This window comes from Lichenostomus cassidix, chromosome 2 (assembly GCF_008360975.1).
Source record: "Lichenostomus cassidix isolate B80296 chromosome 2, HeHo_3.0, whole genome shotgun sequence".
NCBI classification, from domain to species: domain Eukaryota; kingdom Metazoa; phylum Chordata; class Aves; order Passeriformes; family Meliphagidae; genus Lichenostomus; species Lichenostomus cassidix.
Genome location: NC_139482.1, coordinates 70,098,298 through 70,124,701, shown reverse-complemented (window position 1 = coordinate 70,124,701; position 26,404 = coordinate 70,098,298). Strand labels below are relative to the sequence as shown.

General features: G+C 43.0%; 1 protein-coding gene across 1 annotated transcript in view; it reads left to right on the top strand.

Annotated features, from left to right (window-relative positions):
- Positions 1-24: 24 nt before the first annotated feature.
- The window catches only part of PHLPP1 (PH domain and leucine rich repeat protein phosphatase 1), a 136,371-nt gene continuing 109,991 nt past the window's right edge, over positions 25-26,404 (top strand). The window contains exon 1 of the mRNA XM_085052067.1: positions 25-1,640. Within this exon, the coding sequence (XP_084908193.1) occupies positions 287-1,640 (1,354 nt within the window). The 5' untranslated portion in view covers positions 25-286. The remainder of the gene's footprint in view (positions 1,641-26,404) is intronic.

Here is a 26,404-nt window from a genome sequence, read left to right as displayed (position 1 = left end):
CCTCGCTCCCCGTCGGCTGGTTAATATTCATGAACCGCGCGCGCGCGGGGAGCGGCGGACGGCGGCGGGATCGCTCGCTCCTTCCCCGTCTCCCTCCCTCCCTAATGGCGCTGGCGACAGCCGGGGAGCGGGACTGAGCCGGGCACCGGCGGAATGCTTCCCGCGGCTGCTACGTAATCCCCCCCAGCCCCGGGACGCGGCGCCGCGCTCCGCTCGGCCCCCCCACGCCGCGCCGAGCGGCGCTCCCAGCAGGGCGGCGGCGGCGGCATCCCCGGCCCCGCGGGCGATGGAGCCCGCGCAGCAGCGAGCGGCAGAAGCCCCGACGGCGGAAAGCGGGCGTGGGGAGCCGGAGAGCGGCTCCCCGGGCAGGAGGAGTCAGGCGGAGAGCGGCGCGGAGCCGTCGGGCGGCGGCGGGCAGCTGGACGGCAAGGCAGCCGGCGGCCCGCGGCGGAGGCGAGGGGGAGCCGGCGGCTTCGCTCCTCCCGCGGCGCTGGCGGCCAGCGGGACTCCGGCGGCCTCCGGCGGGGCCGGCAGCGCTAACTCGCTGCTCCTGCGGCGGGGGAGGCTGAAGAGGAACCTCTCCGCCGCCTCCCCCTCTGCCGGCGGCGCCCCGGCCCCCTCGCTGGGCACCCGCAGCTTGGACAGGAAGGCGCTGCTGCTGCTGAAGCCGCCCCGGCAGCTGCAGCCCTTGCAGCCCCCGGAGCGGGACTGGGTGCGGCGGGACCTGCAGCGGGGCTGCGTCCACGTCTACGAGCGGCACATGAACTGCTACCTGCGCCCGGTGCTCTGCACCCTGGAGACCACGGCGGCCGAGGTGGCCGCCCGGCTGCAGCAGCTCGGCCACCGGGGCGGCAGCAGCGTGGTGCGAGTGCTGGGCAAGGCGGGCGCGCCACCGCCGCCGCAGCCCCCGCCCGAGCCGCCGGCGGGCCCCGCCGAGGCGCCGCCCGAACCCGCGGCCGAGGGGCTGCGGCTGCAGCCGGACGAGAAGCCCAGGAGCCGGCGGGGGACGCGAAGCGGGCTGTCCGGAGGAGGCTGCGGGGAAGCGGCGCGGCCCGACCGCCTGCCGCTGTGCAGCGGCGCCGAGGAGAGCGACTTGGCCGGCGGCCGGCCGAGCCCGGCGCCCTCCGACTTCAGCCCCGGGGCGCCGCCGGCCGAACTGTACCTTGCGGGGCCGCCGCTCTCCTGCCCCTCCCTGCTGGGGGAGCTGGGGCCGGCCGGCTCCGACACCGAGAGCTTCAGCCCCAGCGCCGAGAGCGTCTCCGACCGGCTGGACCCTTACAGCAGCGGCGGCGGCGGCGGCTCGTCCTCCTCGGACGAGCTGGAGGTGGAGCCGGCGCCCCCCGACGGGGTGGAAGAAGCAGGTGCGGGGCCGGGCCGGGCCCCCCCCTGCCCGGGGGAGCTGCCCCCGGGGCGGGCGGTGGGGGTGCCGGCGGGCGCGGCCGGCGGGCGGGAGCAGCCGGCGGGGCCGCCCGCTCTGTACGTGCAGCTCCACGGGGAGACCAGCCGGCGGCTGGAGGCCCACGAGAAACCGCTGCAGATCCAGAACGACTACCTCTCCCAGCTGGGCTTCCGGGACCTGTGGCGGGTGCAGGAGGAGGGCATGGACTCGGAGACCGGCTGCCTCATCCGCTTCTACGCCGGTGAGCGGGGTCGGAGGGTGACCGTGGGGAAGGGGCGGGAGCCGCGCCCACCGCCCCGGCTGTTGGCGCGGCGGGCGCCGGGGTGAGCCGAGGGCGTGCGGGCGGCTGGGCGCTGCTCCGCCGCCGGGGCTGTCCCCTGTCACGGGGCAGGTGGCCCGGGGCTGTCCCCTGTCACGGGGAAGGCGGCCCGCGGGTGTCTCCGCGCCGCGCCGGGGAGTGGCCGTGCCGGGAGGTCCTCGGCGGCGGCGCGAAGCGCTGCCCCGAGCTGGCTGCCGGCAGAAGCCGCCGTGTCAGCGGCGCTCGGGCTGCCCCAGCGCTGTGCCCTGGGCAGCCTCCCCTCCCTTCAGCGCCTCGGTAATGGAGGTCGCGCTTGTGTTGTTTCCCGTTCCCAGCAGCGGCACTGGGCGTTCGAGGTTAGATCAGCCTTAATCTACTGCTTTCCTTAGTGACGAGGAATTGCATCGGTGCCGCTGCCGGGCACGGGAGGTCGAAGGCTGTTCCAAATGTTTGCGGGATGCCGGCAGCTCGTTCACGGTTTAGCGGAGCTGCGTGCTCGCTCCGGGGAGCGCCGAGCCCGCTCCATCTCGGAGACGAGGGCACGACCGGCTCTCTCCCAAGGGGGAAGCCCCGCGCAGTTTTTGCTGCTGAAATAGGTTATAACAGTGCGGGGTGCGCAGATGCCTGCGCTGAGAGCGGTGCATTCCTGCAAACAAAATCCTGCACTTTGCGTTGTTGGCATAAATTTTTCCCGTTAGAGTGGTGGGACTTCACTGAGAGACTGAGGCAGTAAGCGATAGAAGTAAGGAAGCGCAGGTCACGGTCTTTGGAAGTGGGGTGGTCAAAAGCTCTGTGATGAAAAGGGAGAAGCTTTGTAATGGAGCTTTGATGTTACAACATACAGTACAGGATTTGGAGAGTGTTGGGTGGAAAAGTTAGCTCCCACGTTGTAATTATGCAATCTTCTGCAGTTTTAGGGAGGTTTAAAAATACCTTGTGTGTCAGTTGAGTTGGTTTGTGTAAAAGACTTAGTGTAATCTCGGAACTTTTTGGATTTTAACTGTCCTGTACATCTCTTCAAAAGTAAGAAATTGTTTAATGTCCAAGTACGCATTCAAATACCTAGTAAGTTTTTCTGTGAAATAGGTAAATGTGATATCCCGAGATGAGGTCATGCTAGCAGAGTAGCACATGCCATCCATCCCCTTGCTGGGTTGGCTGAGCAGAATGGTCCTTCAATGAACCGTGAGAATTCAGTGCTTTAACTCTGAGAAATACAGAGATTCTTTTCTCGAGTGAATTCCGCTGAATGTCAAATGGAGTCGGTAATGGTGGGGTGGGAAGGAGAGTGGTACGCTGGATAAGTGCCCTTCTTTATTCAGAAGAGAATGTGGGAGTGGTGGCAAGTGGTCAGTTCAGCTTTTCTTCAGATTTTTCTGATTGTACAATGACCCTGGCATAACAAGTGCAAAAGCAGTATTTGTTAAAGGAGTTGACAGAAATAGGTTAGATGCATTGGGGTTAGAAAGTAGCTTAACATACTTTTTTTCAGATGATGGTTGTGGTCTTTCGTGTTTCTGCCCTGTGCTGTTGAGGATGGAAATCAGCAGGTGATGCTGGGAGGGATGTTGCTTCCTTTATTTCCAGTCCCTTCCCACCATTAAATGGGGATGCACACATGTGTTTTAAATTGGGACAGCTGTGTGCCTCCTTTTCTAACAGGATGTGTTCTAAAGAAAACACAATCAGGAAACACAGCAAAGTCTTACACACGGTTAAGCCTGTTTGCATGTAGTTTTAATGCATTAAATGATTAATTTTACATGCTAAATGAGGATGTTCCAACTCTGTTTTATTTCAGTGTCTCAACTTGACTGCTAATGTAGCTCATACATTTTAGACTTCCTTGTACAAAAATACTGGGTGGAAGGGTATTTCTGTGAGCATACATAGGATTAAATTAATGCAAATTTCTTACGCAAGTTCATATGCTAACAAGTATGCCTCTGTACTTCAAAAGTGCAGCGTTTTTTGAAATTCTTATCTCTTTGAGGGGATCTGTGATCAACATCTAAAACACCTGTGATCAGGTGCTTGTAACAGAAAGGTTGCAGCATCTAACATACCAGCCAAAAACAGCTAAGAAAATATTACTGACATGTAATCATACTGATTTTATGTAACTGTCTTGGCGAGTTATCTCTGCTTCCTTATTTTATACACACACACCCTGAAGATGAAAGGGCGGGAAGGAGACACTTAAAAAGAATACACACCAAATTACACTGGAAAGGGGAACAGTTTTTTTGGCCCCAAAGTTAGGTGTTTTGCTTAGGAGAAGTACCTTTTTAATAAGTGATCCTCCAGGATCATACCCTAAGGAAAGCTTTAAAACAGTGATTTCCTGTTTGCCTAGGACTTCGTTGATTTAAGCGGCCTGGCTTGTCCCAATGGATAGAGAACCACTAGCATCTCTATCCCTGTAATTTCCTGCAAGCTGTCTCAGTAGGATTTGGTGATACTGGTCTTGTACTGATGTGAAATGGCATAAACCTAGGTTGGATTTATTGCATTGCTTCTAAAAGGAATTCTTTCACCTAATCCCCTTGTAGTGGGGAGAGAAGAACAGAGCACAGTGATGATTTTGGGTTTCTTCTTATTTCTGGGGAGAGACAGTTTTAAGACTGGAAGATGACTGTACTGAAACTTACCATTACAAATTTCAAATAAGACAGTATAGCAAATAGTTATAGTGATTGCTGTAAGCTGGTAATTTCTCCTGTTGTGGAATCTGGAAAACACAGATTAAAAAAATTATTGCTTGGAGAACTGCAGAGAATCAGATTTTTCTGCTGTGACAAAACAGTTTTCTTAATAAATAGCAGTCCACAAATATTCTGTAAATGAAATATCTGGTCTTTTAAAAACCCTCAAAACCAAAATGGGACACTAAGAAGGTAAAAGTGCTTCCTGTAGAGTGCCTTGGTTTGTTTCAGAATGTGGTTAGTGCATGTTTATTCTGGTGTCTCCTCTCATTTTCTTCCTTAAAAGTGTGAATGTGGTTGGTTTCTTCAGTCTTGACTCTAAGCACTAAAAGGATAACACCACTGCTAAAACAAAATCCCCTACAGCTTTAAGGGGCTGATCCTACTCCCTGTAACATCAATTTGAACAAAACTGGGCATTAGTGATTGGTCAGGCATTTTTCTCTCTGCTGAAATCTATCTTAACAATAAGATAATGTCCTCAAAGTTTGAAATACTTAATCTCTATTTAAACTGATATGTTTAAATAGCTTTCTGCTGGGATACTGCGTGACTGAGTTATGGAACTGTGTAAGAATCCATAGCGCAATTACAGTCATGATATTGTCGCTGGGAGACCGATTAGGTCAGACTTCCTAAAGTATTCCTAAATCCCCAAGAGTGGCTGTGATCCAGGAGGCTTTTTACAAACAAGTTATAGTATTCCTTATTGCTCCATAAAAATAATCGTTGTCCCAGTGGCCTTGACTTCCCTATAATTTGCATGTAGAAGGAAAAACAGACTAATACAACAATCTTATTAAAAGCTGTAAAACTGCTTATTTGTTTTAGATCAAAAATAAGCACAGAACTGTACACAGTGCTGTGTTCTGGAGCTCCTGCAAGGCAAGGAGAGTGAGTAACATGATCCTGGTCGTGAAGACTGGTTCAGGACAATGGATGTTTGAGGCTTTTTTGTTTTTGTGCTGAAAGGTGATGTTGTTTCTGACTCTGGCACTTGGCCACCGTTAAATTCTCTGCCCCCTGATGTGACATAGGGCTTCTGCACCTGCTGGTGTCATCAAATATATCACTTTTTCAGTAGATGACTGCCTATAGGCAGAATACTAAGAAATGCCAGATGTAATTAAGGGTGTTAATTTTGCATCTGGCTGTCAGATGTTATTTGGGAAGAGATCCTTTTGGCTCACGTGGTCTTTTAGAAAGCTGTGAAGAAAAATGAATCTAGCTTAGTGTCGAAGTATGTTATGAGGGATGATGTTCTGTCCAGTAAAGAAGAGGATGCAAAGATCTAGTGTCAGGATCAGTTGCAGTGCTCTAAGCAATTGCGTTTGCTTGTCTTTAAAAAAAGTATACCTTGTAGTTGGGGTCATGCTAAGACTTCCAGATAGATGGATGGAAACGTGGTTCTAGATGCTTAGTTTAGAAGGTGCCAGAGGCCTGGCAATGCAGAGCTTTGTGGAATGTGAAAAGTATTGCTGGCTGCTTTTTGTGCTACTTGGTGAATAATTCAGCTCAGCTATTGAATACATTGATAGACTCGATTTAAGGTGACTAAGTGCCATTTGGGGGGGAAGCATGCCAAAGACACGCTTTTTATTATTAACTGAGTGTGGGAGAGCAGCTGTGCCCTAAAGATCTGCTTTTGGAGCACTGACATAGTTCTGACATCCAATATCTTCTTTAACATGAAAGAAATTAATTCACATTAATGTGAGTGGATGTCTTTTTGCAGGTGTGACTAGACAGGAGAGGTCTCAGTGAACTTGTCTGAAACCAAAAGGAAAAACAACCTCTGCCTAGGGCTGCTATGATCCTGATTTTTTTTTTTTTTTTTCTTCCTAATGTGACTCAGATGAACATTCTTTTACCTTGTAATCATTTATGTGTTGGCATCTGCTGCAAAGAGAAGTAATACCTAAAACTTGCCTCTTTGGGAAACTCTCACATTTCAGCTACATAGCAGTTTAAATCCAGGCCTGGTCCATGTTGGTCCCAAGGTAATGACATTCCTAGTCTTGTTCTGCAGGAAAGTTTAAAATGGTTGCAGTGCCTCTGGCCAGCTCCACCTGTTCATGTGCATAGCCGTTTGCTTATCTGCTGGTGGAATGGGGTCTTTCTGAGGTAGGCAGCTTTCAGGGGGCTCTCAGGGCGCAGCAGCCTCTCCTCTGCGCAGGAGGAGCCGTGCAGATAGTGCTGGAATGCTGGTGCAGCCGCAGCTGAGATTTGGTATGTGACAGCTGTTAAGTACAATGGTTTTTGCAACTTTTAAATTCTGTTGTACTCCTGGCTAGCATCCATAACTTAAGTACGTGTTAAGTACCAACACGGGAGATTTTAGTGTGATGTACATAGCAGTTACTATATATACTAAATATGTAGTACCTAAATTGGTACATCCAGGAGCTGAATTTCTTCACTGCTGCAGCACAGAATGTGGCATTCTTTTTTCTCTCTTCTCTTCTCTTCTCTTCTCTTCTCTTCTCTTCTCTTCTCTTCTCACACTGTCCCTCTTGCATTTTTTTACCAGTTATTTCTTGCCTTTTTTTTTAACTGTACATAAACATCCTCTTGATGATGGAATTGCTGATATACCTAAGAGCCCTTCTGTAATTAAAGCATCCATCTGTTCTGTTAGGACACTGACAGACTGCTATGCATCTAAAGCACTACATGGTTATTGGGAAGGTACTGCTTAATAGTACAAAAAAGTAAGATTAATTTGAACCAGTGTTAGCAACTGGTGTGTGCTTCTTAACTATCAAAACCTACTTTGGTAGTTTAAAAAATCTCTTTATGAAACAATATAAAGAGGTATTTATTTGTTATTTAAGTGATCCTGTGGAAGAGAGGCAACCTGCCTGAGCAGGTCAGTTTGAAAAATACATGCATACAGAATTCCACAGAAGTTTAGAGCTGGAAATCCTGCTACTTCTTACACTCAGCTTTTTAATTTGGAGTGAACCTGTACCTCACATGCTTACAGCTTCATTTCCCCTCTGTTTTTAAGGGGTCATTTTGAATAACTATTTAAGCTATTAGTATCTTAATTAAGTGGAAAAAAAGAAAAAGAAACCAAAAACTGACCTTCTGTTTGCCTTGGGCAGAAGCAGAGATAGTTTGACGTAGTCTTCAGTGTTTCATTACTTCACTGCTTGTGGAGTGGGGCACACTGGCATTTTAGATCAGATCAAAGTGCTCGTGTACTTGTTTTCAGCTTCCCTTGAGTCAGTTTCATTGCTGTGTTTTAGAACTATTGCTCAAATGAGGATTTGAACTCTGGGAAGCCATTTGTCTGGAGTAGCCCTCTAATAACAAGAATTCTGTAATCCTAAGAGCTGAATGGTGCAGTTACCTTTGAGTATATTTTGGTAAAATATTTTGCGTGTGTGTGTGTGTGTGTATTCAAATGGGATAGATTTTGATGCTTGAAGTCAATTGCAGTTTCAGTGGGGAAGCTTAACTCAAGTGAAAAGGGTGGGGTGGGTGTACCAAAGTATCTTCAGGTTTGTAAACTGCGCTGTCTTGTCTGAGGGATTTCAGATTAGTTTTTCTTTCTCTGAGATGTTTAAGAGAAATGCAACCAACCTTCATAAACAACTCAAAGGTTTCAAACTCAATGAAAAATGAACGTGTCGTAACTTTTTCTATATTTGGCTCTAAGACAGGAATTCTGAAACACTTAAGTTCTTCACAGGATATTTAAGGGCCATCACTGGAGGACAATGGTCCTAATTAAAAAAACAAAAAGGAATGGTATCTTGCTTATGAAAATCATCTGTGAGATTGGATACCTGCTAAAATTACAACTGCATGGTAGTGTCAGAGTTGTGTGTAGATTTGGGGCAGTTATGCTCAGTAAATTTTATGGCAGAAAATTCCTGGGAAAATTCTAGGTTTTTCAGTTGAGTGCTTCATTCCAAAGTGCCATGTTTTATTCTTTGTGTAACTTTTGTCCTTAAATAGCTTTTCTGGACAGTTGAATTCGCTGCAGTGTTGCCTTTTTTGTGAGAATAATTTGTACATTTTTCACTAGAAAATAACCTGTATTCGTTGTAGATTAGTTATTTTTCTCAATTGGGCTGGCATTTATCTACTGTGGTATCTTAACATAGATATGATTTTCTAAAAATAACTCGTGGCAAATTCTAATTGAACATTTTCCCACTGATTGCTGTTATGTGATGAAATAAATCATCTTAGGTGTCTGAGAATTTTAAACTTAAGTATCATTACTTATGAGATATTTTACTTAACTCTTAGTTTACTTAATATTATTTGTGTGCTGTATGATAAATTGTTACATGTAAAGAAAAGACATCACCTGCTGTTTTGAATGCAGCAGCTGTCATACCAGCATGGAGGGTTGTATGTGGGTTTTAAATGCATAAAAATACTGTGCTCTGCTGAAGTTTCATTCAAGATTTCAGGTAGGAAAAATTAATAGTAGAACTAGCTTTCTGTGGTGTCTGTGCTGGCACACCCACTGTGGTGTTTGTTTTTTTTTAAAAAAGGCACTGTTAGTAATTGCGCTTTGGGGTTTTGTCTGTTACTCAGCCATGGATGTGGTCGCCAGGGCCCTCTCTACTCTCTGCCACTGTCTCATAAAATCATTTAGTTGCATAAGTTGATAGTCCAAGTTCTTTACGCCAGTTGCCCCAGCCAGGATTCCTTTTGATTCCTTGGTTAGCTAGCTAGCTAGTCCTGACCCTTGGGATCTGATGGCCAAGATATTCTGCTCCTGTGGATGTAGTTAAATATATGAGAAAGAATGGAAATGGTATATCTCTTGGGGCTTTTGTACCCCCTTTCCTGCTCCATCCCCCCATTATTTAGGGGGCAAAAATTGTTCTTTGGAGGACATCGTGTTTAAAAATGACAGCTATAAAATCAGGAAAAAAGACCTCCTGGAGTGAAGAGTCATTTAATTTCACAACGCAGCATACTATTCTTTGAAGTTTTTTCTGTCGATAGGGAAGTAAAATTTCTTCCAGCTGGCTTTGACTTATTTGGAGGGATGCTGAAAATACTCATTGCTCAACTAACTGCGTTCCTCGATTTGACAGCTAAGAATAACTATTTACATATTGATGCAAAATACTGAGTTTCAGGGGATTTTTCTCTCCATTTTTATCTAGTTTAATTCTTGGTAGAAAGAAAATGAAAATTGTGTAAGTGGGCAAGATTTTTAGAGTTTAACTCAACTTTTTTTTTTTTTGGTGGGCCAGGGGTAAATTTGTCCCTCTGCAGGGTATTAATTGTTCTTGGTCTTGTGCAGTGGCAACAGGAATCTTCAACTTTACTAGGCTCTGGATTGTAGTCATAATTCTCAAAATGCCATAATAGCCGCTTGAACCAGTTCCTCTCATCTGCGAGCACTCCAAATGCTGTGCCAACTTATTTAAATAAAGACAAAACAATGGGCCTTGGTCCAAGGGGTAACGAGGAGCTGGAATGCCTTTGAAGTTCAAGACCCTGGGCTGTAGGTGCAATTTACATAAACCTCATTATGTAATCTGAATGCAGTTTCTCTTCCTGTTTGTTCGATTTATGAAGCTTTGTGTCCAAAAAGAAAGAGATAGTAAGACCTGTAATTAAGATAAGTAGCAGGCCACTCCTTTTCTGAATGTGTGCTCTGGGGAGTAGAGAATTGTAGATGCAGCATTAAGGGTGGAACAAAACCTGTGATTCAGACACCTTCAGTTGATGAGAATAATACTGACTCTTTTCCTTTGAAAAAGCTGCATGCTTCTTTAAACAATAACTATGCCTAGTTCAAACTATTATTGGCTCTAATATAAATGGTACAGAAAAGCTTAGAAGCTCTTACCAGCAACGATTTTGCTTTTATATAAGCCATGGAGGAGCTCTATCTAAGCAGCTCTCTTCAGTTTTGAAGCTGCCTTGAAAGTTGTAAGTATCTAAGTGGACAGTGAGTTTTCTGATCAGAATTGGGTACAATGAAATTTTGTTTTTCTCAGTCAAGCACTTGCTTTGTCTTACTGTCAGATCCTTTTTAGCCTTTTCCTTACAGCAGATAGTAAATAGGAGCATTGGGTTTGTGCTTAGAGTCCTACAAGCAGCAGAGCTGACTATGTATGCAATCTACTTGCTTATTAGATGATTAGTCAGATGAACCAGTGACTCTTTGTCATGAATTACTTTATGATTATTGACTCAAATTCATAGAATTGTTAAGGTTGGAAAAGATCTCCAAGGTCATTGAACACAACCTTTGACTGAACACCTCCATGCCAACTAAACACAAAGTGCCATCTCCTGTTGTTTCTTGAATGCTTCCAGGGGTGGTGACTTCACCACCTTCCTGGGCAGGCTATTCCAATGCCTAATCACCCTTTCAGTGAAGAAATTCTTCCTAATGTCCAACTTGAACCTCACCTCGTGGAGCTTGAGACTATTTTGTCTTGTCCTGTCACTTGTTGCCTGGGAAAACAGACCACTGCCTACACTGTCCTTTAAGGCAGTTGTAGACAATGATATGGTCCCCTCTGAACCTTCTTTTCTCCAGGCTGAGCACCCCCAGCTCCCTCAGCCGCTCCTCATCAGACCTGTGCTGCAGGCCCTTCCCCAGCTCCACTGCCTTTCTCCGGACACTCTCCAGCAGCTCCGTGTCCTTCTTGCACTGACTGGCCCAGAACTGGACACAGGATTTGAGGTGCAGTCTCACCAATGCTGAGTACAGGAGGACAATCACTGCCCTGGTCCTGCTGGCCTCACTATTGCTGATGCAGGCCAGGCTGCCATTGGCCTTCTTGGCAACATGAGGACACACTGGCTCACGTTCAGCTTCTCTCAACCAGCACCCCCAGGTATTTTTCCACTGCGCAGCTTTCCAGGCACCCTGCCCCTAGCCTGCAGCTCCACATGGGGTTATTGTGACTGAAGTGCAGGACTAGTAAGTGACGTAGGAAAGTATTTTTCCTTCCGTATGTTACGTAGTGGGACAGACAGACCTCTAGGGGACATCAGTGAGCAATCATTTTATTTATGAAACTTATTAGGTTGTCTGAGATGTAATTATTGTGTGTGACTGTTGACTTTCTGCATGTGTGTCTATTTGCTTTCATGCTATAAAGCTTGTCTGTTGAAATAAAAAAGTTAATGACAAAAAGTGTTAAGAATGAGGTGGTGGAACATCTGGAAGATAGCTAGCATGCCTAATGAGCTGAAGTTAACAGTCTAGGACTTCTTGGTTTCTTCTGGTACCAGTATTTCATGGCTACAAACACTAAAGCATGGTAGTTTGCAGGTTGCAAACAGGATGTGCCTCAAAGAGAAGTTAATAATATTTGTATGGGAGATGCAATTTAACATTTCAGAAATACCAACGGGAGTTTGTTGAAAGCTGTGTAGTATGTAATTATACAAAACTATTCCTGAGTTGAGGACTTCTAATGTACTGTCTTGATAAAAGCATGGAGCTCATAGTATGGTTGTGTGGATTAAAAGTTCATTATTTAGAAGTAGACCTGAACTTATATCCTTTCAGAGCAAGCAGTTAACCTTTTTGTCTTGGGTGTCCTAGCTAATAAAAGAAAGAACTGACTGAAAATTAGAATCTAAAATGTTTGAAATGTCCAAGTTCTGGGAAGTTGCTGGGGATGTGTCTCATCTTCTTTTTTGGAGTTTTTGTTGTTTGTTTTTTTGGGGGGTGGGGGCAGGCATGTTTGTTTGGTGGCATGAAAAATGTCCCTTGTCTGCATCAATTAAATTAGAACCTATAGTCTATATATTCCCTGTGAATAAACAGAAGATTATTGTGATGCATTTCAGACTGTTAAATACAGAAAGTGTTTCCATTTCATGGCTTCCAGAACAATGGTATCATCTGTATAAACATGTTCATCTCTGCTAAGATTAGGCTATAGCACTGAGAACTGCTTTGTGTGTGTCTCTTTAATCTCCTTAATCAAATGACAACTTTAATTCCTGCTAATATGAAAAGAGTACGCTAAATTATTTTACTTGTTTTGCCTTACAGGTTACATGTTGAATGTGTCTCTTGTAAGAAAAATGTTTCAGAATGTTTCTTTTCTGAATCCTTGTGATACAAGATCCTAGTTTATTTTGCGACTTGCAGCTTCTTGTAAGTGAAACCTAGAATGCAAATATATTGATCCGTGTGGCTAGATACTGTAGTACAGAGATTAAGACACCTTGTAGCCTGCAGTGGACTAGGTCATACTCTTCTGTGAGTGTCTGAGTAAATGTTTCTCTGGGTAAAACAGTCTGCTAGAGCCTGAGGTATATATGATGTTTAATTTGCCGCACTGGGTGGGATGTGATCCTTTGTACAGTGCTGGAGTGTAAGCAGTTTCAGCACATCTCGCTGGTTCAGTCCTGTGTTAATAGGAGATGTATTTTGAGTTCCTGACAAATAACTGATAGTATTTACTTACACTGTGGAAATGGGGAATGCAGGTTTGTCACCTTAGTTGTGAACAGCACTGTCTTGAGAGCGTCAGCAGATTGCAAAGCAGAGATCAACTGTAGATCCTCTCAGCCTAGAACAGGCAGATAGATACTTTCCACCCCTTTTGCCTTCTTTTTATTTTCCTTCTTCCCCCCCCCCCTTTCCTCCTGCTTTTTCTACTGGAATTTTTTGGACATTGTTGGCTGCATTTACCAACTCACCCGTTTTGTACAATTTGAGTCCTCTTACTGAAGATTTTGGAGGGTTTATTTTAAATCTGCATGCATCAGCAGGCCTCTTTGTGTCTTTCTCATTCTCTCACCCCTGTATCTATAAGGCTGTGTATTAAACATTACCTCTGCATTACTTGTGGAGAAGAGTATTTGTTCTAGCATGGCTAACACAGGGCTGCAAAAACAAGTCAGTAAAATTCTCTCCAGAGAGTCACAGCATATGTCTATAACAAATTCAACAAATTGCTCTCTGTATATGTCAACAATGTAGGATCAGTCAACAGTGTAGTCAAAAGAGATAAAAAGAACAGAGCCTTAAACCAGTTTAAGGTCTACTGTACCTTTATATTACAGTAACAAGCATTTGAAAAGTATTAGGGTTTTTTTTTTGTTTAAATAAAAAAATCCTGTGTCACATGTATATTCTTCATTCAGCAGAGCATCTCTAGCAAATGTAGGATTTTAAAAGGCAAGGTTGTGGGCTGGATTGTGTATTAGAAGAATTTGAAAACTGGTTATGAAAGAAAGGAAAAAAAGGCTGATTTTGCATAATAAGAATTACGGCTGATGGTAGAAGAGTTTGTGCTGTTATAGCCTTTGAACCTAGAGTTGGATGTACTGATTCTTTAGCATTAAACTGACTTGTGAACAGTGGTATTAGATGCAGCATGTCTGTAAAGCTTACGCTTTTTTAGGAATGTGTACAGCAGACATGGAGAAGATTCAGCATTTGGCACTGCTCTCATGATGTTTGCTGTCACCAGCTAAGCTAGGCATGATCAACTAGATAAGTTAAATAAAACATGCAGTTAGCAATCATTGTCCTTTCTGAATTGTGAAGGAAAATGCTGCTAGGGTAGCCCTGATAAAGGTAGGATTCCTGGTAGGCAGGTCCTGGGAGCTCAGTGTTCAGACTTCTGTCCAGAAAAGCACATACCTTTGGTTGCATACCAACCATGTGAAGTTTAATAGGGCAAGTGCCGGATTCTGCACCTGGAATGTGGGAACCCTGGATGCAGAGATGATGCTGTGTCCTTGTCGCTGGTGAACACAAGAACAACTGTAATTTTTATAGAGGTGAGCTGTTCTTGCATCTATGTTTTCTTCATTCTGTGGGATTCCTCATCATGTTGCACTTGGAGCTGGGGAATTTCCTTTCCAAATGTGGTAATCATTACTTTGAGTTTGTTCTGTTGCCTTGCATGTTTGCGGTCCTAAATCAGAGATGGTGTTTAACATACTTTTCAGTAGGTTCTTTGGCCATTGTGCCTTGGCACTATGGATTTCTGGTTGCACTAGCATTTTTTGCATTCAGGTTTTACTCTTTCTAGTATCCATTAATTTTCATGTATGGCATGTTCTGAGTTGAAAATACTTTGGGCTGTTCTCTGTATACATGACTGTACTGCTGTGCAGCAAAATATGTAGTTGTCCAAAGATGATTGGAAACTAATGTCTAACTTACACAACTAATATAGATGCTGTCCATACCAAAACAAATGCTTGGGATAAAGTTAATACCCACTAACCTTTATGTAGCAGAAATGTCTGAATAAAACGATGTCTTCATCCATAGCAGGGAAATACCTTGTGTTATCATTCATACATAAACATCCTGTTCTGTCTTTTTGGATTCTCTTGTGCATTTGCTTCTCCACGCTGGAGTTACAGTTGTCCTTCTGACAACTCATGCTTAGGAGACTGCACTGCTGTGGGACTGTCTGCAGGCAGACACACCTGCCAGCTTTGCTCTGGATGTGAATATTTGCTTCCCTTCTTGTTAGTGAAAAGCATGGTGGTAGGTGTCATTAAGCCATGCCAGCATGGCCACTACCCTGAGCATTTCACTGTGGTTTGGCAGGATGTAGGGCTGTCAGCTTTCTGGCAGGGCACAAGGATGAGGTACTGGTGTCAGCAAAGGTGTCACGTGTACCAGCCTGGGTTCCCAAATCATAAGCACAGCCAGCTGAACTGTAAAAATGAGTGCATGGTGCTCTGGGTCATTTTGATCTTTCCCTCTGTGCTATTCTTGCCCTATCCATTTTCTTGTGTGTATGTGAGGTTGTTGAGAGATTTGATGAGCAACAGAGTCCTTAATAAGAGGAAGCTGCTCTGATTTTGTTTCCTGATGACCTGTAAGGCAAATTGCTGAGTGTATTTGTTCCTTTGTAGTTATAAAGGGGGGGAAGGTAGCAGATGATTGGGGAAAAATAGAGATTTTGTATCTCAGTGTTTACTGGTAGTTGTTACTCTTATTAACGTCTGCTTTGGTTTTTGCTGAAGGCACTTGAAATGAAAAGAGGGTTTGAATGGTGACGTATGAGTTCATCTAGTTAGGGGTTGAAGGTACAGAGGTAAATACAGTTGTAGCTTGCTTGCAAGTGTCACAAGTCTCGTGTAGAATGAGGAGCAAAGGTAAAAAACCCCATGTGGTAGAGAAGCATGGGTTGTCTTAGACTAGCTTATAAGGACTCTTGCCTGCAGGTAGAGCAGTGCTCTGCCACCATCGGCAGCTCTGCTGGATCTGGCAGCAGTGTGGTGGTGACATCACCCCGAGGAGAGGGAGAAGGTTAGGCAGAGTCACTGGGGCTGCTTGTTCTGCGCAGGCACTCGGGAAAGGGTTTCTTTCGTATGCTGTCTAATAGATTCAGCCTTTTATTTTATAATATAATTAAATAACCAAGCCTTTGTGAGGCTCCTGAATTCCTTTAATTTAGCGGCAGCACAGAAGCTGAATTCAGAGCATTCATGGGCCTGTACTATCTCCCTGACTACTTGCCAGGTCTATTCATGCTGTTCTGAGTGCAGGAAGTTCTCACATTCATTCAGGGTTGGGGGGGTGGGGGTGGAAGGCGTTGTGTGGTTGGCTTTTTTTTTTTTTTTTGTAAGCAAGGGAAATGGTTATAAGGAAAATTCTTCAGCAATTCCCTGGGACCAATTTACCAACTGTTAATCTGTGAGTAAATAATGGGAATAGTTTATACACTTGGCAGCTCTTGAGAAAGAGCAAAGAATCATGAGAAGTTCACAGTCCACAGCCCCAAGATAGCTGAATCCTTTGTTATATTCGAATTTGTCCGAATAGGGTTAGATCGGTACTTTGCTAGCACATGTAGTCTTAGATATTCTGAAGTGCTGAGTTTGATGAGGAAAACTTTATGCTGGCATGTGGTAGCTGGCTGCTTGCACTTAACTTGCCCAAGTTAAATAATTCTTTTTCTATTAGAGTTTTAAGGCTCTAGCCAATATGTTTGTCCTCTTTCACAGATTCATACTAATGCTTTCTCAAGGAGGGGATGTGGAAGTGTATTTGCTGCCTGATGAGATGAAGGCTGGTAACAGTGGCTTTCTTTTGGGGAAGGGTACAGGGAGAAAGGGGCCAAGAAGGTGAAACAAAACTGAGAAAACAGTGACTACACCAAAGCTAGCAGTCAGGAGCTACAAAATGCTCTGCAAACTTAAGCATTCATTTCACTTTCCAGGATCTGTCTCACATCTCTGATCTGTGGTATCTAATCTCTGTAGCTAGATACCACAGTGATAGACATTACTGACATATGTAAAGGGCATTGGAAAAGGGAAAGTGACTTATTGGTGTGGGTTTTCTGCTGCTACAGCTGAGGCATTGTAGAAGGCACACAGCTATCTAGGATGAGTATAGCAGATATTGGGCAAGTTGCCATTTTCACCAAAACCAACAAAATTGGGGTGGTACAAACATTCCTGGTGGTTGCTTGTTAATCTGTCTCTGGATTCTCTGTTGCAAAATTGAGAGAGAAGTGCTTGACGGAGCAGTGGAGATAGGCAACTTGCCACCTTAATGGCAGAAAAGTCCTTAGATGAAAAGCTTTTCCTGTAGACAGGGTGGGCTACATCTAACATGTTTCATTTGGAAACTGAATTGGAGGTGAGGAATGCAAAGTTTGTATGTCTGGCACATAGGATGTGGTGAAATACACATTTTTGTGCTGGGGTACAGAATTTGCAAGCCAGTGTACCCTTAAAAATAATGTTTTAAACTTGTATTCCCTTAAGGCTAAGTAATCATCTTTATAAGATTCCACCTTTACTGGGATTCTGGCATGCGTAGGATTTAAGGATTGCCCTGCTGTGAGACTTAATTTGATGCTGTGATGTTGTAGGACAGGTTCGTGTTTTCCTGAAAATAGAAATGTGTTATTGAGTTTAATTCCTTTCCTTTGTAGTTTCTGTAAGGAAAAGCTTTGTGCTTATACTGTCAGTGAGTATTTGGGCTTTTTTTTCCCTTTTCTCTTTCCATGCTCCAATTTGCAGGTAGTAGAGATGAGTCTGAATTACTCTTCATGAGATTAAAAGTCTTGTGAATGAAGTAGTTTTCCCAAGGTGTCATAGGTTCTGGATCGTGGTGTGTTAAGAGCATTTACATATGGATTATGGCACGTGTTACCACACATGCAACTGAGGAAGTAATGCCAAATGTCTGTATTGTTCTAGGAAAAACAAGGAAGCAAGGAGCATAAAATTGCTGCTATTAGCCTCTTCATATTGCTTTTTTCCCCCCTAACTTTCAAACTATGAGTTTTGATTTCTGTTTTCTTTTACAAATACTGGTGCTGAATATCCATGGCAGCTTTCCTTTTAGAACATCTTACCATTTTAAGCTCTAAAAGTACTGTGGCAGCTTTACTTTTTACTGATTTATATTAAAAACCTTCTGCTTGCCTGTATGTATAAAATTACATATTATATATAAGGTTTTAATCTTTTCAGAGTTTAGAAGGTCGCTACTTAAACTTATGTTGTGAACCCAATTTCATAACAAGACAAAAAAGTGCATGCAAGCACAGATTTGCTTCAAGGTTGGTTTTTTGGTGTTTTTTCAACACCTTGTGAAAGTCTTTAGCAAAATGAAGATAAATAGCTTCAGCTATTCCACACATTCTTGAGCAGTGGAGGAGGGGAGCTTGTCAGTTGAGGGGAGGTTTGCAAGTAGAACTCCTGTTGCCAGGCAGCCCAAGAAGTGAGTTGGCATCACTTGGAAATAAGTGCAAATTATGGGTTTCTGTTGGAGCAGAGTGGACAATGGAGATAAAGAGTGTGAAGAAAACTTGACTGTTTTGAAATTAGCTTGTTTCATCTTCCAGAATACAGGCTATTAAGGTAACTATATTTGAAAGTCTGACAGTACTGTGAGTACGAAGAGAGCTAGACTACACAGAAAGTCTAATTCCCATCTTTTTTTATTATTATAGCATGTTCTGGTGAGTTAATGACTGCTGTTACAAAATGGGGTGTTCGAACATGTGTAGTTATGCTATTGCTCCTCCTAGCTGTAAACATTGTGAGTAGATGAATTCTCCCGAGTTGCCTGTTCTGTTGTAACGCCAAGTCCTTTTGTTTAGCTTCTGGCTTATATAAGCAAGTTGAGCACTTGCTACAAGATGCTTTCACCTGAAAGTACCAGTCTCCATAGGATTGTGCTGTTCCCTCTGGCTTTATAATCTGGTATTGGGGACCTATCACACGAGTAAACTAGGAGTCAAAGGCTTATTGTGTGGATGAGCTTTACATATGAAAACCACCTCATTGTTTATTGAAAGCTATTTCTTGCTTGTCTCCTTTCCCCACCGTCAGTGGTGTAGGATATGCTCTGTTGAAACATATGCCTTTGTAACATTAAACTTGACAGTGTGTGTGTGTTTAGCAGAATGTAAGATAGTAATTAATGCTGTAGCCATCATGTGAATGGAAAATATTTCTGCAAACATGTCTGTATATCTAGATACTTAAGAGGATAAAATTAGGCTTTGGAATTTCCCTCTGGTCCTGTTTAACTTAACCAGGCCTTAGACATACTTTTATTATGGTGATAATGGTTATCTGTCATTGTTTCACTTTTAATGTCATCATTGCACTGTCTTTTGCAAGAGCATAACACGCAGAGTAGTAGCAGTTGGGGCAAATCAGGACAGTCAGATGGAGGCTATGTTGTTATGCTCTGTCACCTGGCAAGCTTCTGTCTTTTTTTTTCAGTTTCCTTGCAAGTTTAAAAACTGTCGTAGTTGTTTTGTAGCACCTTTCTTGAAAATGTTTTAATATTTTTACTTCAAAACCTTAGGAGTTGGAAAATACAAGCATATATTCATTCACAGGTCTTCAGTGTTTGCATTTGATGATGACTATAAAAGACACTGATTTGGCTGAGACTCAGAATTCCTCTAGGATTCTTATGTCCATAGAAGATAAAACTTAAATATATAATCTTGCTGATACAACAGTACTGTGTTCTTCTTTTGCCTTACATATTTTTTGTGAGCAAAGAAATGGTGTAGACAACTCTAGTGGATGCACCATGTTGTCTGCTTTGTTTTTAAAATACGTTTAACTTTTTCTTAAGTATTTTGAGATGAAAAATTTCGGAAGGCTTTGGGCAAGATGGCAAACTTTGTGGCACCTGGTCCTTTCCCCTCCATATTCCTGAAAATGGTGAGAAACATTTTAGCACACATGTTTCTTCTATAGTTCTGATCTTAAAACTGTGTGGGGGAATGATAAATTGATTTTTTTCCTCTTCCCTTTCATTTTGTTGTTTCATCTCTAACAGTAAGCATTCCTGAAAATAAAAAAGAGGTAATGCTGTCTTCTTGAGCAATTGAATAGTAACAAAAAATGAGTTGCCGTGGTAGTTCTTTGATGGCTGCCTATGAGAGGGTAAACAAGATGGTTTGACTGAGCAGGGGCAGCCACAAGCCGGGTAGATTCCAGATGGTGTAGGTAAAGCATGAGTGTGATGAGAGAATAGTCTCTCTGGGCTATATATGCTGTTCAACTTTGCTATAAACGCAAGCACTGAAATCCTTTGTCCCAAGTGTGCTTGAGTGCAAAGTTCATTCAGTACTGAAGCTCTTCACCCAGTCTATATATGATGCCTTTCTAGAGCATCTAGTACAAGGTTCCCTGCACGTCACAGGAATACTAGCAGAAAGCGAACGTCCTTGCCACACATGAAAAGGTGGAAGCATATTATTCCTCAGCTGTTTTGCCCTTTGCAAGCAGTATTTCCATGGGAGGGGTGGTGTCTGTGTGTCATGTTCATTCCAGCTGTCTTTTGCAACGCGGCTCCTGCTGCCTCTGAGCTCTCCTCAGGCTTCTCCTGGCAGGGCTTTTCTGTAGCATATCCAGAAACCACTGGAGTTCTAGTGTTCTGTTGAGCGTTCTCTCTTGGAAGCTAGATGCTGGAGATTGCAATGTGGAGCTTTTTCTTCTGTGGTATGACTGACATTGTGGAAAGTCGCAAGAGCAGCAGCCTTTTGGTTTCTGCAGGGAGAAGGTGCTCACCTGCACACAAGGAAACCTTCTAGCAAATTGGCTGGGCATGATGCTGTGCTGTCACACCGTTATCTAAAGCTGTCAAGCACTCTTCCATTTTAAGTGACTGGACTGTCCCAGAGCTGCATGTGGGTTGTGAGTACTAAAACAGATGTTTCATGTGGCCCTGATGTTGGAACATACAATAGTTTGCATCAGCAAGTTGTTAGGCTAAATCATCCAAAACTTCAGTAGCCACAAATCCCTTGTTTTTCTGTTAACTTGTAATCCAGTTGCAAGAAATCATTGGAGTGCTTTTCCAGAAACTTAATTTGCTGAGGAATCAAGTTGTTGCATGAAAGACTCAGCTCTTTCTTTTTTTTCACTTCTCCATGAAAAAAACAAATCAGAATTTAAGGATTCTAAATGTAAAATTTAGAAGAAAGAATGGAGGGGCTGGGTGGGATTTGAAAGGCAGCAATTATTTTTGATCTCTAATAAAATGGAAGGAAACAAGTTGTCTTTTAATGTCTTTGGCTTTAAGCTTTATTTCTGCCTGTCTTCATAACAGGCTGTGGAAACACTACCTACCAATCAAGTGTGTTGCTCTAATTTTTGTACACTTTAAACTTTAATCAGACTTCACAGTGTCTCTTTCAAGCTCAGAAGCAGTTATGTAGATGACTGAGATTAAATAGGTGTGATTTTTGGAGTTCTACCTGAGTTTTTTTTTGGCTGTATATATTTTCTACTGCAGAATAAAAAAATGCAGTCGTAGGCAAGGGCATTGTTGCTGTAGTGGTTTGAGGGGCAGGCAATGGGGCATGCAGAGAGCAAATACAAAATTTCCCAAGGGGGGAGGCAGTACAGAATGCTCTGCCAACTCCATTGCCCTATTGCCTGTTAAAAATTACTAATTATTAATTAGCATGGAAGAACAGATAATCCTTTTTTTTTTAATAAAGTGGATATGTTTACAGCAAGGGAATGGTTCTTGACTGGTGGTTTATAATGTGCTGTCTTGAATCACTGTTCTTGGAGGCTCTGGGGAGTTTGTCACTGATTGCACAGCTTCAGGCAACTCTGACCCTTGAGTGCCAAAGGGCTGGGCTGAATGAAAATGAAATTTCTTTCCTTTCAAGGGATTTCTGTATTGAAGAGAGTGCTCTATTATGTTTCTTCTAGAAAGCTTCCTGAAGCAGCCACTGCCGGAAATCCTGGGTTTAGGTGGGGCTTTGTGCCCAACTCTTCTCAATCTATACTGAAAGGAGAGCACCCTAATTCTTACTGGGCTGCTGGGCATGGTTAAGTAAAATGTGTGTAGTCTGTGTCTTGAAAGGATATTGTTATTGTCTGCTGTCTCTTCCAGCCCACAGAAATAAGTAGGAATGGGATAAAACTTTTTGAAAGGGGAAATCTTGCTTTGGCTGAGTGGGTGGGTGCATGTAGCCATGCTGGCTTGGTTTTTACTGTGGTGTGTGTAACACTTCTGTGCCCTGTTGGCATAGTGTCTTTTACTCCTCCCTGTGGAGTAATGTGCAGTATTTTTTTTCAAGATTGGCCAATCTTTATAGTAGATGAATTTTGTTTTGATGAGTCTTTATTTTGGTTTGTTTGTTTGTTTTTTAATTTCCTCTCTTCAGTTGCAGTAACAAGGCCTTGCTTTGACATCACCCAGAAGTGATGCCTTTTGAGCTTGGTGCAGTTTGTATGGGTCTCATCCTGCTCTCTAGGACATACCACTTACAGGGTTGCCTTCCATAGGCAAGTTCTTCCATCCTAATGTCTGTAAGACACAGAGTCTGTAAAACAAGGTTCCGGGGGTCAGATCTGTAGCTTTCAGGAGGTAGTGCTTCATATAATCTCCTTTTTGTCCTATTGGCACTTAGAGGGCTACAGAGAAGACTTACGATAAACAAACGTCAGTGCCATTACCTGTGTCTGGGCATCTTTTGTATAGCTGAACAAGGTGTCTAACTGTCTGCTCTAGCCCACGTGCATTTTGCTTTTGAAAGGGTTTGGTATAATGGTCATTGCAAAATCAGAGGGTGCTGATGTGACACTGTTTTTATAACATCTTAAAATCTGATTCTTGAACTATAAGAAATGAGGAGTTTGCCTGTATCTCTAACATTTGTTGAAATCTCACAGGCTTCTAACTTAAACCTTCTTAAAAATAAATGTGTAAATATTTACGTGATACCTTTTTCAGTGAGTGTCCTCCCACAACTCCTGCTGCATACCATCCAATCCACCTATTGCAGGATATAGTTAGTAATATGTTGAACCTTTGCTGTTATTCTATATTAAGTATGTTAAGGTAATTTTAGCACTAATAAATCAAAACCGTCAAACTCCAGTCTTTTTCACCTGTTTATTTTAATCTATGGATGCTGAAAAAAGACAAGTTGGGTGCAGTTCAGTGACCAGCTTTTGTAGGGGTACAAAGGGACAAAGCTAGAACACAAAATCTGTAGTGTCTTGTTTCTTGAAGTTTAAGACCTTTCTACTGATCGGGCTTTTTTGTATAGGAATCATAAAGTATATATAAAGGCTGCACAAATAAAACTTCTTTTCCAAAACAAAGGGAGCTGCATCAGTATGATAGGTGAAACAAACTTCTGTTCCTATTTTTAAGAAACTCTCAAGGGAAAAGTTGACCTTCTCTTTTGTTTTCTCTCCAGGTGCTGGGTTGTCACCTTGCAAAGATTTGCTAATTGTGTAATTGGTGTTTTAATATATGTTTAACTCTGCACAAAGTTTTCTTACTGTAGAGCATTGTATGATGTAGTACAACTGAAGAAAACGTTTTCAAAATTCTTAAGTGACTAGTAAAAATTGTCCACCCATGATGTGGAAGAATTTGAAATTAAGAAGACTGCACTTCTGAACGCAAAAATTGAAGGTTAAGCCTGGATGCCCTAACTTGCATAACTTTTAAAGACTTAAGCTCCAGGCATAAACAAAACAATCCGTCCAAAGTAGCACTTGGTGCAGATTAGAGAATTGCTTGAGGGTAACTTGCACAGTAGTGGTAGTATCGTGTTGACGTGTCACTGGCATCCCCTGGATCTAGAGGTCAGTAGAAAAGATTCAAAGGTAGGAGAAATTAGTGGTACGACACCATGAAAATGGTGTAATATTAGGAGGTTGATTAAAACTGAGCGTTTTGCACTGGTGCTTGGTTTTTTCTCCCACTCAGTTTCTCTGCTGTGCAGATGGCCAAAATGCTTGGAGGAAGTCCTTTTGCTTTATGGAGTGTGTTTGTTTTTCCTGGGAGACCCTATGAGGAAAAAGATTCTTGTGGCCTGCCTTGCTGACGAAGAAATCAGAGCACCAGATAGAAAACTTCAGTAGGAAGAAGTAATCTCTTAGATATTTTGGAGTTCCGTGTTTCTTCTGGGTGTCTGAGTGGTATTTGTGGCATGGGGGCTTTTGGGGGTGGGGGGAGTAAAAGAGCCTGATTTTGGACAGTGTTGCCTTGGTGAGGTTTATCTAAAATTGATAGCCTGTGTAAGCTGACCAGTTACTAACTAGTGTTTTTGTAGAAAATAGCTATGTAGCCCCTTTTGCAGCAGTTTTGTTGACATGCGTGTGAAATGTTCACACAGAGAGTTGACTTCCAGAGTAGAACGTGTTGGCTGTAAAATATGGATTTTAAAACACAAATTAAAAACAGGTTGTTGTTATACTAATCAGATGTGCTTGCTTAAATTTAAGACAGATGTATTATGAGAGATTCAAGAAGGTCTCTTTCTCTGTCTGCATTGTAGTGGTACTTACACAAACACTTCTGAATATGTTCTGTGCTGTGTGTTCTCCCAGAATCATGGCTAGAGAACAGCCCACTTGACTAACAGCGCAACAGGGTAGTTTGGGCAGCTATTTTTTAACAGGAGGATTGTGTGTGTTCAGACACTGTGTTGGAAGAAGCTGAGTTTGTTTGAATTTCTGGCACAATTCTTCATTGCTTTCCTTGAAATTCACCTTCAGACTATAGCCAAAATGAATTGGTGGCTGTTACCTGTTTGTTCTAATGCTAAGAAAGAAACATATTAAGAATGAAGATAAGTTTGTGGGGGGTTAAAAAAAAGGGAGAAAAGAAAAGGGGATGTGTGTGTTACATTGTCCCTTTTTCTTCAGTGGTCTCCGTGATGAGATCTACTTCTTGAAGGAAGCGCTCTCCTAAAGCTGCACTGGTTAAGGTGTTTATGTAAAACAGGAAAAGAAACACACACTGTTCTGATCCCCTCGAAAGTACTGCATATACTGGAGTTCCATGTTCTTCTCCTTGGAAGTGGGTGACTATTATAGAAAAAGACTGCTTCAAGTAATTGAGAATGGAGTTTACAAAGTTAGTGAGGAGGTGATTTTAGATGCTAGCAAAATGGAATTTGGAGAGGATTTGATCTAAACTTAAATGCTTGAGGTTGAATACAATCCAGAACTTGGTGCTTTCATCCTATCTAACACAAGGTTGCTTCAGCCATCTCTGAACTGTGAACTGAAATATAAGGAAAATAAATGTGATTTGACTCCATAAATGGGCATTTTTTTAGGGGTATGTCTATCTCAGAGTTTCTCAAATACTTCTTATAATGAGATTTTCAGAATTAGCCTGCTGTGGAGGCAAATGAGCTGTGCAGGGAGAAGAGAAGACATTAGTTTGTGCATAATATACTCTTCCATAGATGCTTAACATCATCTCTCAGTGCTGCACCACTTTTTAGCATTTAAGATCTTTCCTGTTTAAAACCATGGCTTTGAAGTTTTTTTTCTCCTAGAGAAGAAATGAATGTGACGTTATTCTGCTGTCAGTGGGATGAGTTCTACCCTATTAAATATAGCTTCAGAGGTGTCTGCCAGGGTGTTCCTCCTACAGCCTTCTTGAATAAGCCAGAGTCTGCTTTCATGTATTTGAGTACCTACTCTGCTGCTCTGCTGCCTCACTCCCTTCAGGATCTTGAGCTCCCGTGTCTCATGGTCACCACAAGCACAGTTGCTGTTGACTGCTGTAGGCCCAGTCAGCTCCTCTTTAGTCAACAACAGATTGAGCTGTAAAGGATAGGAAAATTTGTATTAAATTTCCCTGAATTGACTGGACCTGGGAAGTCAGATTTTGTATCTGCATTCTTTTGTGGGTGTTTCTGATATCCCAACTTGAAGAAACAGCTCTGAAGGCATTTAAATATCAGATTTGCTTGCAGAATATTTCTCTTTAACTTATAGCTACTGTCACAGATTTACCACCTGCATTTAATAGTTCACTTTTGCTGTGTTTCCTTTTGCCACAATTACAGGAAGTAATTGGTGATTAATTTAATGTTTTGCTTTTCTCTCCCCTGTCCCTCAGTGTAGTTTTGGTTTCTTGTACAGTATCTAATGCCATCGAAGTGTACCAGAGCAGTGCTAGGAGGGAAAATTGGGTGACTTCTTGAAATTTAGTAATGGAGGGGGGAAATGTGTAGCACCCTGCTGTTGTATTTATCTTAGAATGGGTAAAATTATGTGTATATCTCTATCTATGGAGGAGAAAAAATACAAGTGTAAAACTGCAATGTTAAAATCAGGTAACTTTGGTTGCTTTACTAGTGCTTAGGTCTCTGACCTTTCTGAGTCACCCAGGAATACATAATTCTTATGTTGCTGCAGAGACAGCCTTTCATGATAAGTGAGTTATGTAGATAATGGGGAACTTGGAATACTTTGGATGTTAGACTTCAGGGAGGGTACCTAGTGTCCTCTTCTGTAGGAAAAGGGGGAAAGGGCTTAGTTTCATAAATACTTCTATAGGTGTTAATAATACTTCATGTGATTTCTGGATTTGTTTTATTCCATGGTTTATCTAGTTTTTTTTATCTAGGTATCTGCTATCTGTAAAGGATAATGGCAGGTATCTTGCAGTAAACCTCTCTCTAATGCGGCTCTTGAATTTTTGTTCAAATGTCCAATAATGTGAAATACATTTTACTGTCTTTTTTTCCTGCTGGACTCACTCGGGGCTTAAAATGTTATCCTTTGTTACCCATGTGACTGAGCAGGTACATC